General features: G+C 41.3%; 1 protein-coding gene across 8 annotated transcripts in view; it reads left to right on the top strand.

Annotated features, from left to right (window-relative positions):
* The window catches only part of LOC115943924 (uncharacterized), a 126,984-nt gene extending 115,411 nt beyond the window's left edge, over window positions 1-11,573 (top strand). For 7 of the 8 annotated variants that reach the window (XM_081825894.1, XM_081825934.1, XM_081825913.1 and 4 more), the window contains 3 exons: window positions 7,177-7,356; window positions 7,487-7,663; window positions 9,156-11,573. In XM_081825894.1, coding sequence (XP_081682020.1) covers window positions 7,177-7,353 — 177 coding nt within the window. In that variant the 3' untranslated portion in view covers window positions 7,354-7,356; window positions 7,487-7,663; window positions 9,156-11,573. Of the gene's footprint in view, window positions 1-7,176; window positions 7,357-7,486; window positions 8,799-9,155 lie in introns of those variants that run through there. The other variant, XM_081825903.1, reaches the window with a different exon arrangement.
* Window positions 11,574-13,231: the final 1,658 nt, after the last annotated feature.

The raw sequence follows: 13,231 nt of genomic DNA, 5'->3' as shown, positions 1-13,231 counted from the left end.
CCTAAAATATGAAAGTGTGCATAGAAAAGACAGATAAAATATGTTGAAGTGCAAATTACCATAGCATTATTACCAGGATTGATCATTAATAAGGCGTAACTATTAAGGATTGTTTCAGTGTTTTACAAACTCTCCACAATCACGGGTTAGAATTTAATCATAAGAAAAAAAGCTTATACAATTATAAAGAGAAACTCTTACCATCAAAGTTGAAGTCTGGTTCTCTCTTCTCCCACTGACTAAAGGGCAAGCGTGTAGTTTAAAATATCAGACACGTAAGAGGCAAAGTTTTTTAAAGTGAGAGGAAGTGCTTTGAAGCTTTTACTTATATGGAATACCTCTCCCATCCTCAAATGGAGGATGGTCATAGGGGTGCCTCAAGAAAGTCCAAAACTCTATGCCTTTTAAAACTGGATCTTAAGAGATCTGAAAAAACTTAAGTCAAGAAAAGCAGTCGAAGGGTGCACAGTCAGTTAAGTGACCAAGTCTTGGTTTCAGCTCAGGTTGTGATCTCAGGGTCGTGGGATCGAGCCCCAGGTCAGGCTCCACACTCAGCACAGAGTCTGCTTGAGGGTCTCTCTCCCTCTCTTTCTGACCCTCACACTTATGCTCTCTCTCTCTCACTCTCAAATAAATAAATAAGTCTTAAAAAAAAAAAAGAAAGAAAGAAAGAAAAGAAAAGCAGATGAGTGTGGTCTGGAGCCTGGCTGCTTGGGGTTCAAATCCTGACTGCACTACTTTCTGGTTGTATGAACTTGAGCAAGTCACTTAGCCTTCTGTTCAATTGCTGTTTCACTCTTAGGAGGTTATTGTGAGGATGAAAGCATGCAAATAGCACCTTGCTCTCTGCAAGAACTCAATAAATGTGAGCTATTACTAAATCAAAGGCTCTGTTTCTAAAGCTTGATTATAAGTCTTGTGTCGAACCCCATGGCTCCTTGTGCCCTAGGCTGCCTCTGGCCCTGTTATATTTTGTCAGCTGTTTTAGTTAGGACATAAAGGAACTCCATGTAAAATGTCTTTCTAAACTCGGTCAAGAAAGGAAAAAGAACAGGTTCACAATTATTCACTCATGGGCACAAATGTCTTTTATAAACTAAGGACATCTTGCTTATACAGATGATTGGTTCAATAATGGGAGGGTAACTTTAATGAATTAATTTACTAATTATCCATCCCAGCTCCATAAAACAATTGGCCTTTAGTAAGGATGTTGGCGCATTATTCATAGCTGCCGAAGGAAGGACAGAAGCCATTGAAAAGGAAGATGTCTATGGGAGGTGAGGGCCCAGGAAACAGGAAAGAATCTCAGCTCAGAGTTTGGTTTGGTCTCAATACTAACAGTTAACCAAATAAGAATTCAGAGCAGGGTCCTGTCCCCCTGAATCCTATGGGGAACATGTTGGAATTTGTTGAGAAAAAGTCCAGGTCTCTTGCAAAAGAGTCCTGGAGCTTTGAGTTTTTGAAGAAAACTATATTTGCACCACTAATTACTAACTAACGCAAATAAAATAGAGCTGCAAGACCATATACTTCTCAAATTTTCATCAGCTGGCATTATAGTGAGATGCTTTCTTAGAAATATATCTGAGGGAGTTTTGAAATCAGGTGACCCCCCCCCACCCTGCCTTCGCAACCCAGCCCGAAATGGAGTCTCTTTGAGAAGCTAGTCATACATTAATTCTATTGAAATATATGCTTCACTTGTTAGTGAAACAAAACAGTTTGAATTCACTAAGGTCACACTAAACCAGACCTTTGCTCTGAAGTTAAAGGCTCTAAATAGATCAAAACATTCTTTGTAATGCCCTTAAGTGATCCATTTATTGCACTTAACTTTCTCATTACTTAAATGCAAAAGACTAAAGTTGAAGAGGCCAAAACATACATTTGGAAATTTCAGAAAACATAATAGGCTGAGAGAGATAATGCAATACTTCTCCATGAAGAGGAGAGCTCGAATATCTTGATTACAGCTTCCCTACCCATCCCTCACACATTCAAATCCAATATATGTGCTTTTATTAATGTGTGAGTGCAGAGATATGCATAAATGAATATTGATAAGGCAGGATACTGTATATTTATGAGGTTTTATATGTTTTCTCTTTATGTTTTATTTGTATTTATATCCAGTGCTGCATACTGTATGTATGTGTTTATAAGTATAGCAGCTAGGAAAGAAATAAGATTTTAATCGATTTCATAATATTTTGCAACCACATATACACTATCATCTATTTCATTGACGTGTATTGCTATGGGGGGGTGTGACACTTTCTATTGGTCTCAGTGAGGACTTGTAATAAATATCTTAGTGCTCAGGCGAGATTTTATAAACAACCTTGTGTTATAATGCAACTGTATCCTTGAAACTGTACATGCATAAAAGTCAGAAATTTGGAGTTGTCATAGTAACATTAATTCTGGCCCCTTCCAAAAGTGCAGTATTTTGTCATATAGCATAAAATGTTAATGCTTGTGCCTCTGTGACTCGGCAGTGAGACTGGGTTATATTTGCCACAGAAATCATGAGTTTGGAGAGCTTTACTGTCGACATTTAGAATCAGAGGCATAACATGTTGCACTAAATTTCCCTAATTAAAAAAAAATACAAGACAGAGTAACAAACTGGACAAAAGGGCAAAGAACAATGATTATTATTTTTGAAATGAATTGAACAAATGGAAGAAAGAAATGGGAAGATGTTAAAACATTTGTTGGGAGGAACTTAGTGACCCAGACGTGTTTATTCAAATATAGTATGCATTTGAACAAAGACTCCAGCATGGAGGTTGGTGCATTTTGCCATGAATATACAGGTCTCTCTTCTGGATGAGCAACATCTGGGTATAATGCTGCAGCAAACAAACAAGGCAGAGCGTCTCGTCTCTGTCCCTAGAGATTTGCAAGAAGGAAATAAATAATCATCTTTTGGGGGCAGGATAAACAAATACCTGTCTGAAGACAGATCGCTGATCGGGACTGGTATTTTGATGTCTTTTCTAGTCCCATGATTCTATGTTCTTTAATAAAAGTAAATATTTCTCAGTGTGCATATAAGGCCTGAAGATGTGAGCTGGATGCCATGGTCCTGTAAATTGCCCCAAGGAAAGCATAGGAAAAGTCTCCTTTTTTAACCAGAAGCCCAGAAATGGCAGGAGTGGGAGTGGGAGAGATGAGAGTGGTCTGTGTTCCTCTGATCGTCTGACTACGTTGGCAGTGCCTCAGATGAAGAGCCTTGGTTTGGCACCGGAACTCCAGAGCAGCCTTACCTGAACCCGGAGCTAACCTAAGCATACGTGCTCTTTCACAAGAAAGAGCTTGTGTGCTCAGAGTTTGAGCGCATATGCTCAGAGTCTGATTCCTTTGCTGGTCCCATGTCTAACTGTGGCCAGTGATGGCAGAGTGATGCCATGTCTCCATTCTCTCTGGAACCTAAGTCAACCTACCCTCTTCTCATGCCCTGCTCCTTGTCCTAACGTTCTTACCTCCCGGGGCAACTGTCACACATTTTTTCCTCTAGTTCCCATTTGCGCAAGAATGCATAGCCAGAATTCTCTGAGAATCTGTGACGGTACTGATTGGAATCTCTCCACAAAGCTAAGGTTTCCTTCTCCAGCAGAGAAGGAAAACCATTGCATTTTTAAGGAAGACCTTTTACCTTTGTGCATTATATACTATGTTCCCTTGAGTCTAGAAAGCCTGGCTATTAGAACTGGTGTGGGGTGGCGCCTTCGGCTCAGGTCATGATCCCAGGGTCCTGGGATCGAGTCCCACATCGGGCTCCCTGCTCGGCGGGAAGCCTGCTTCTCCCTCTCCCGCTCCCCCTGCTTGTGTTCCCTCTCTCACTTTGTCTCTCTCCGAAATAAGTAAATAAAATCTTAAAAAAAAAAAAAGACTTGGTATGTGTATATTAAGTGGTGACTCCCTCTTCCCCCCTACACAGAAAGCTGTTATTATATTGATGGTGCACCTTATAATTGAAGGCATCCTAGAAGTCAGGGAATACAGTCATTTCAATGTCCTTCCCAGTCTGGTCTTTCCAATAACTCCGAGTTAAGCCACACATGATTTTGAGAAGGATGTCTTTTTATTGATTTTCTTTCCGAAGTAGTTCTGGCGCATGATGCCATGGCTGTTGCCGTTATTACTGTTATTATGTTAATTTTAGTCACCAGTTCATTCCCAAACCCACTGAGTTTGATTCTGCCTCTCTCATGCTCCTGTAGGTATCAAAGGTCCCCACAGTCACCTAATATCTACCGTCCATGGAGATGTTTTTGTTTGTGCATCTCCTCATGTTTGTTACATGTTCTCCTCTGCTGAAACTGTTGACCACTCTTCCTCAAAGGTTTTTCCTCTTTAGCTTTCCTTTAGCTAATCTCTACCCACCTTTTGCCTCCTCCCACTCTAAAATGTCCCTTATTTCCGGTATTCTGGATACGCTGTTCCTATTCACCCACTCCCTCAGCTCCAGTTGTCATCTATATCTGCACTGGCCAATAGGGTAACCATGGACTACATATGCTTCCTTATATTTATTTTTTTTTTCATTTTATTTTATATATATATATTTTTTTAAAGATTTATTTATTTATTTGAGAGAGCGAGAATGAGAGAGAGTACATGAGAGGGGGGAGGGTCAGAGGGAGAAGCAGACTCCCTGCCGAGCAGGAAGCCCGATGCGGGACTTGATCCCGGGACTCCAGGATCATGACCTGAGCCGAAGGCAGTTGCTTAACCAACTGAGCCACCCAGGCGCCCTATTTTATATATTTTTTAATTTAAATTTTACTTAGTTAACATACAGTACAATATTGGTTTCTGGAGGTTCCTTAAATTCAAATGAAATAAATTTAAAATTCAGTTCCTCAGTCATACTAGCCACATTTCAAGTATTCACTAACCACATGGGTTCACGGCTGCCATATTGGACAGCAAGATATAGCACAATTTCCTTACTGTAGAATGTTCTATTGAATGGCCTGGCTCTGTATGCTAATGATTCCCAAACTGTATCTGAAGTCTAAAATTCCTTCTGAGGTCCAAATTTACAGCTAACAGGCAGTTACAGAGGTAAGGTGGGAACACAGTTCAGCCTTCAGTTATTCAGGTGTTTTTGCTAACACGAGACATTCAGCTTTTGTGTTTGGAAGTAGTTGATAGCGGTGGCTCTTAACCTGTTCTCTGCCAAGGAATATAAGGTAAATGACAACCCTCTGAGCCCAGATTTTGATAGTATCCAAAAATATCTTGCTGGCAGGTAATGCTCAACACTGATTTGAAATCATTGCAACTATTCAAGATATAATAGCAATGGCCTGCAGCTTAGAGAAGATAGGCTGTCTGTGGAAACCATTTTCAGAAACCAGTGGAATATGGACTCCTTTCCTGCCTCACATGCCCTGAGCTTCATCATCCTTCCTGAAGTCTCCCTGCAACTAGTCCTTCTGTCCCTTTTTTTGCTGTTCACAGCATCAGCTTTTCCACCTTCCCCAGACCTTGACCACGGAGTCAGCTTTCTTCCTGCGCTTATCTCACACATACAGGCATCTGCCACCAGGTCTTGCTGGCTTCATCACTGAACCCCGAATCCCTCCTCCCCTCCTTGGTCCCATGGCGCCTTTGGAAGGTCAAGGCTTTGTGATCACTCAACTGGATGACTGCAGTAGTTCCATCCCTTTTTTCACCAAACCTCCCACCTTCCACTATCTGAGTAGCAGCTTCATTCATTTTGCCCTTATTTGAAATACTTCCCTGGTTCCTCAGGACCTATGCAAACTCCTTAGCAAGGCCTTCTAGTTACCGCGAATTGCTTTTCCTCTCCCATTCCTTACCTTACTGCCATCTTTTCTAAACAGTTCCTGTCTTCATGGTACATACCACAGCCCTTTTCTCCATGAAGCTTTTCCCCCAAGTTCTTTCTTTTCACACCCCAGTTGGTTGTGATCTTGAGCTCTTCAGTGAGGTCTATATCTATATCAGGAGTTAGCAAACCCTGGCCCTCAAGCCAAATCTAGCCTACCTCCTGTTTCTGGAGTGCTTGTGAGCTAAGGATGGTTGCTATGTTTTTAAATGGTTGAAAAGAGCAATAAAAAGAAAAAGAATATTTTGCAGTACGTTAAAGTTATATGAAATTCAAATCCCAATGTCCATACAGAAAGTCTTATGGGAAGGCAGCCATGCCCATTGATTGACAAATTGTCTATGGATTCTTTTGTCTATAATGTCAGATTTCAGAATTTGCTTACTCTCTGGCTTTTTATGGAAAACGTTTGACAATGGCCGATCTTTACATTTGTATTTATATACAATTTTTGAAATACCTGTGACACTTTGTTTACATCTCTATCATTATCACTTGGCTAAGTTTACCTAATAGTTGTTTGTTTGCTCGTCTTTCCAACTCATAAACTCCTTGAAAGCATACATATTGAATTTATTGTTCATTTTTGTGTCCCTTGCTAGCACTTAACACAAAACCTTGCACATACAAAGTGCTCACTAAATATTTTTATTGAAGTGATAAAATATGGTTTCGTATGCAAAATCACTTCAGGCAGGCTTAACTTTATTGTGAATTATAGCACATTATGATACGTATGATATGTGATGTGTACCTACACTCAAACACATGCACAGTACACACATACATGTATCACAAACAAATGTAAATATTTATATCTGCATAGTGTTTAAAAACAGAAGCTTTGAGATTTCTATAGAGACAAAATTGATATAATAACATGGAAATAGATTGTGATGTTTATCAGATATGGACACATATTCCAAATATTTTATATTTGAACTGTTGCCCATGCTCCCAATTGAGTTGTAGTATTTTCCTTATCTGATAAATGCTTAATCCTATTGTAAGTGGTGGAAACAATTACTCATTTGGGCTCTCATATTTTCTGCATATTTGTTCTTGTCAAAGAGTGTGCCTTTGACTATCAGTTCACACATTTGTTGGATGAAGCGATAAACAAATAGCAAGTGTGCCGGTTGCGGGATGATTTAACACTACATACGCTTGTTTCTGCAGTCCAGAAGACTGTCAATGACCTATCTTTCATAGACCGTGTGCTTTGATTTTTGCCACACTGGCAAAAGATTCAGCTATGTAATTTCTTTTGGGCTCCTTTGGCCAAACTGTGCATATGTTTTGAGAAGAATGGCAGGAGTTCGACACGTGTCCATGGAAGAGAGCCCACAGTGGTTGATATACCAAAAGCTTGGACCCACATCATCGGCCCTGGGAGCATCGTGGTCTCATCTCAGGAGAGCCTCATAAGAGTGGATGAAGAAAGAGGCAAATGGGAGGAAAGAGTTACATTCAGAACCTTCTAACTTGTGAGTATAGCTTGAAATGTTAAGGATTGAAGTAGTTTGGCATGTAAGGACTTTGAATATTTGAGTTTGGGAATAGTCTGATTAGTCTGTGGCTTTTGTTCTCAACCTTTTTTTCTTTTTTCCCCTGCAGAGGCCACATGATGAACAGTCATTCACACACAGACATTAGCTAGACTTTGATCCCACCCTTACCAAGACCACACATTGTCACTATACATCATCCCCCAACCATATCAATTTGTAGGTTGGAGATGGCTGTCCACTGGATATGGATAACATGAGTTGTGGATGGCATGCAATTCTCCAGGTTAGTGGCAATCCCGCCCCCTCCTACCCGCCTCTACTCAAAACAGCATGTTGGAACCCAAGGGGGTAAAAGAGGCATGATTAAAGGGATAATTTGAATTCACAAAGTTTTTGGTAATTTTAGTTCAGTATTGCTTGTAATAAGAAAATGCTGACCTTTCATAAGTGATTTCACATCTGCCTACACAATGTGGTTGAGATTTGCTGATCTATAAAATCAATTTAATCCTGTTATCACAATTATCAATAGCTTTTCAAAATATTTCGATTATACAAATAATACATTATTGATCCAGAGACAATGAAAAATAAGTGAAAGACACTTGCACACAATTCCACTCACCAAAGATAATCAGAGTTAAAATAATGGGAATAAGAAATGCTTTTTCATCAAAGGTCCAAGCGGGTGTGTTAATTTTTGGCAAAATGAGATTATATGATGTTTATGACTTTTTATCTTTTTGTTCAATAATATACCTTAACCATATTTCCGTATCCGTTAATACACATTGAAATCACAATTTTGGATAACTGCCAGTGTTCCAATATATGGATATACCACAACTTGAGCAGCCAACTCCCTGTGATGGGACACCATGGCTATTTCCCATTTTATTGCAAACGATGCTATGAGAAATCACTGAGCATTCATCTTTTCACACTTGTCTAAATTATTTCCTTGGGATAAAGACTTGGGAATAAATTTACCAATTGGAATAGTAGGTGAAATCCCCAGGCATTGGACATCATTGCCAAATTACCTTCCGGGTAGTTGGTACCTAATTGTGTCTCCAGCAGCAATGACAGCACTTTTCCTACCTCCCCCACCCCAACCAGATATTATCATTGTAAATATTTTCCAGTTTGAAAAAGAAAAGGGTGGGGCGCCTGGGTGGCTCAGTTGGTTAAGCGACTGCCTTCGGCTCAGGTCATGATCCTGGAGTCCCGGGATCGAGTCCCGCATCGGGCTCCCTGCTCGGCGGGGGATCTGCTTCTTCCTCTGACCCTCCCCCCTCTCATGTGCTCTCTCTCATTCTCTCTCAAACAAATAAATAAAATCTTAAAAAAAAAAAAAGAAAAAGAAAAGGGTGTCTCACTGTTACTTTTACATTTCTAATATTATTTATGAGGTTAAACAGGTTTTGTGTGTGTGCGTGCATGTGCGTAGTGATTATTTTGCTTTTGGATACATTGTGTAGCAGGTAAGAGTATAGGCTTTGGAATTAGGATGTGTGGGTCCATTTCTGGTTCCAATATTTACCAGCTCTGGGGCCTTGAGCAAGTTACTCACACACCCTATATTTCCGCTTATTCATTTATAGAATGGGGACACCAATAGTGCCTTCCATACCAGCTTGCTGTGAGGAATAAATAGGATATATCATATAAAATACCTTAGCATAGTTCCCCGAACATAGTAAATGCTGATGAAATGTTAGAGGTAGTGAGAGAGATTGTCAAAGCATTAATGACATCCACTTGTATCTTCCTAGGTTACGTTGGTATGGCGATGAGTCAAGGGCTGCTTTTGTGGACTCAGTCTGGCTTGGTGTAGTTTGACCAGAAGCCGAGAGGTGCCTGAGAAGTTCAAGCGTGGGCACAGCTACAGGCTGGCCTCAGAACCAGACCAGCGTTCCTGCAGAGCCCTGGAATGGGGGGAACCCAGGGTCTTGCCACACTCTGTTTCTGAGATTAGATAAGAATGGAATTTTCTTTGAACCTGTGTAGGGCTTCTTTCCATCATTTCCTGAAACACTTGCCAATACCTGAACTGAGCCCTACCGTTTAGGGAAGAAACCCTGGCCAAAGAAGAAATTGCATTTGAAGGAAGCAGAAACACTGCTAGCGCCAGAAGTCTCCTCGAACAGTAAGAGTCCGTGGGCTCATGGGCAAAGAGGCCAAAGTCCTAGCCTTGCTGACGGCCACAGAGCCCATGTGGCCGTGATTACTTTAAAGACATTTCTTAATCCTGTGAGAACTTTTCATCCATCTGTGTGATTTTCGATGTAAGTGACCAGCTGCTTTAAAATAGCCTAGGCATATGACACGGACACTCAGTACATCTTGAGAAGCAGGAGGGAATTCATTCCCTTGAAACTGCATCTCTGTCGTCTCTGCAGGGTTCACCCCAGAATTCTCTTTCCCCAAATCATCTCACGTTAGTGGGAAAAACTCCTTCCACTCCACTCCTAATCCAAAGAAACGGCACCCTTTCATCCCTGAGCTGCTTTCTTCAGGCTGTCCGTGGTTGCCTTTTCCAGTGCCATTGAAATCTGGGTTGGTTTTCACCAGGATTGCGGGAGAATAAGGGAGTGAGAAGTTTCAACGCAGATGTAGCATGCCTCGGAACGCAGGTGAGAGAGGACTTCAAGAGATTTTGAACCTGGCTTGACCTTGATTTTCTAGTGCCAACCTAAATGCAATCAGTAAGCCAGCCTAGTTAAGAAATGAGTGATTTGGGAGATTCAGGAGCACTTCAGACTGGATCAGGTTATTTAGCACAGTGAAAACCCTCGCACTGCTGGGTGGCCCTCAGACTCACAGTGGGTGCCGCCTGCTTGGGCCCGGTTCTGTCCTTGAAGACAAGGGGAATTGGGAGCCTGCAGTAATTTCAAAGCCCGAGCCTCAGACTGAAAGCCGATGATATTTGAGTTCTGGCAGTCGCTACACCTTTGTCTGGGTTGAGCTTGAAGCCTGCGCTTTCTGGAGGCATTTCTTTTTTTCTTTTTTTTTTTTTAAAGATTTTATTTATTTATTTGACAGAGAGAGAGACAGCGAGAGAGGGAACACAAGCAGGGGGAGTGGGAGAGGGAGAAGCAGGCTTCCCGCGGAGCAGGGAGCCCAATGCAGGGCTCGATCCCAGGACCCTGGGATCATGACCTGAGCCGAAGGCAGACGCTTAACGATTGAGCCACCCAGGCGCCCTGGAGGCATTTCTTTGTAGCTGCATTTACAATTAGCACGTTGAAAAAGAGGGCTAGAAGAGGGGAAGGCTACACACTATGTGGGAACCAGAGAGACTCCCGAATGCCACTCACTTCATTTTTTTCCCAGGGAATCTCAGGAACACATGAAGCACAGGTGGCAACGTGATGGAGGGGAGGGTGAGTGTAAGGGGGGTGATAATTGATGGGGGCCCGGAGTCCAGACCGCAGCTGTCCCCAGGTGCACCCAACTGCATCTGTTCTTCCGCGAGGTACTAGGCAGTAGCAGGTTTTGGATTATTGAAACAGGGAAAAACAAATCAGGAAAGTTAACAGAGCTCTTGGAGGAGGAAGGTGAGGAGGTGTGATTGCCACATCTGAGGATGGAAGCTTTCAGGAAGGGAATAAATTGCATCAGGGGGTTGGCAGCTAGTATCAGAGACACCTCCCTTCGTATCACCTGTGAACTTTGTGGTTCTGAAAAAGGCGTGCAGGTGGAGGGGGAGGACTCTGTGGCTCCACACTGTCCCACTCTTCTGAGCAAGCTTTGGATTTCATCATGTGGTGAATTTGTGTGAAACGTGGACGGGAATGACAAAACTGAGATCAAGTGTACCCTTCCTATCTTCATCGTTCTGATTTTCTTTTCTTTCTTTCCCCTCACCACCCCCCCCCCATCTTTATTGGGACTACAGGAAGGAAATAGAACTATCTGCAGCTACCAGGAACGTTCTCCCAAGCCAGTGTTCCCCCCAAGTCTCCCTGATGCAATGATATTGGTAAAAGAAATAAATTCATTTACTGGATGTGATACTTAATGCAGGCCTGAGTCTGGAGTCCCACTGTCTGTCCTGAGTCAATGAGGAGGAAGGCCAAATTGACAACATTGGAATGATGGGAAACCCAGGCCATTTGTCATCCACAATTCAGATCGTATGATATATTTTGAGATTTCTCCTGACATAGCTTATATTGGAAAAATCTTGAAAGGTCTTCACAATGTAACAGTAAAATCTGACTGTGAGAAAAACTGGTTATTCCTCTCTTTTTTCTTTTTATATATATATATATAACTTTTCAAAGGCGGTGTTAAGGGTTTACCTGCTTTGATTTATGGGAATATAAAGACATCGTAAGAGAGGTTAGGTCAGAGTATAATTGGAAGTTTTCTTACTGTCTCATGTTGCTTCCTACATTAAGTGATTGTGGCAGATAATTTTTTTCATGGAGTAAGTGGCTAGCCATTCAGAGGGAGGGGTGCTGAAGGAGAGGCATGGCAGATCCATGGAGAGGGTATTCTCTGCACCTTGAAAGTGTATGATGAAGGATAAAGTGTCTTGGATGCTAAACAAATTATCACCAAGGGCAAATTCCTCAGGAATTCCTAAAGAATTCTGATAACTCTTTACTATAATATTTGGGCTTGAGTTACTTTTATTCTTCTGCATTACTAAAAGTATATCAATTAGTATATTTAGCATATCCAATATATACTTTTTAGCGGTATAGAGCAAAAATTAAGGGCTTTATTTCAAGAGCAATGAGAACAAAGCAAGTAAAGTCAGTCTATGGAATGCTTTGGAATAAGTGTATTGACTTTAGGTCAAGAAACAACACTTTTGTTGTTAGCGATGCAACCCAGGCAGTTTTGAACATTTGGTACCAATGTTTAAATGGTATTCATGATTGATGCTTTGGTAAACTTACTGAGTCCATCAGATAGCATGCTTTTGGCTGCAACTAACAGAATATGCTATTAAAAGTGTATTCAATAATGAGAAGAATTTGTAGGCTCGAAAACAGGAGCATTGGAAACAAACATTTCCAGGATTTATTAAATCAGTGGCCCAGAGATGATACTAATGACCCAGTTCTTTCTATCTGTCCATTCCCCTACCTTCAATGGACTGGCATTCCCCCACCCCCCAGGTTTGTTTCTTCAAGGAAATAAGATGGGCTCTGTGGTCTTAGATGCTACATCCTTACATAACCATGAAGAGAGACAGATAAGAGGCAATTTCTCCTTAAGTGTCTTCTTGGTCAATGAGGAAAGCTTTTTTTTTTTTTCAGAAGCTCCTTTTTTTTTTTTAAATATTTTATTTATTGGTCAGAGAGAGAGAGAGAGAGAGCACAAGCAGAGGGAGTAGCAGGCAGAGGGAGAAGCAGACTCCCTGCTGAGCAAGGAGCCCGATGCGGGACTCGATCCCAGGACCCCGGGATCATGACCTGAGCTGAAGGCAGGTGCTTAACCGACTGAGCCCCTCAGGCATCCCTTTTAAAAGCTCCTTAGCCCATATCCCTTAGAGTCTCATTGGCCAGTGTTGTATCACACGCCATTGCCTTAGCCAATCACTTGCAAGAGGAACAGAATTACTGAAAAAAGCTTACACTATTCAAGACATTGTGCATATTAAATTCTGACATAGCTGTTTTCATCCTGGGGCACTTCTATATGCCATATGCATATTTCCTGATCCAAAGAGAAGAGATTTAAAAGATAATTATTATTTGATAATAAAAAGATGTCTTTAAAAAGGTAGGAAAAACTGTCTAGTATCATGCACACAGAACACCACCACTGTGTTAAACTTTAAACTCCACATAAAAATAGGAAATTTCTATCTTGTGCAATGTATCTCCAGTAC

Source organism: Leptonychotes weddellii, chromosome 1 (assembly GCF_054177405.1).
Source record: "Leptonychotes weddellii isolate Sample4059 chromosome 1, ASM5417740v2, whole genome shotgun sequence".
NCBI lineage: Eukaryota > Metazoa > Chordata > Mammalia > Carnivora > Phocidae > Leptonychotes > Leptonychotes weddellii.
This window is presented reverse-complemented; position numbering and strand designations above follow the sequence as displayed.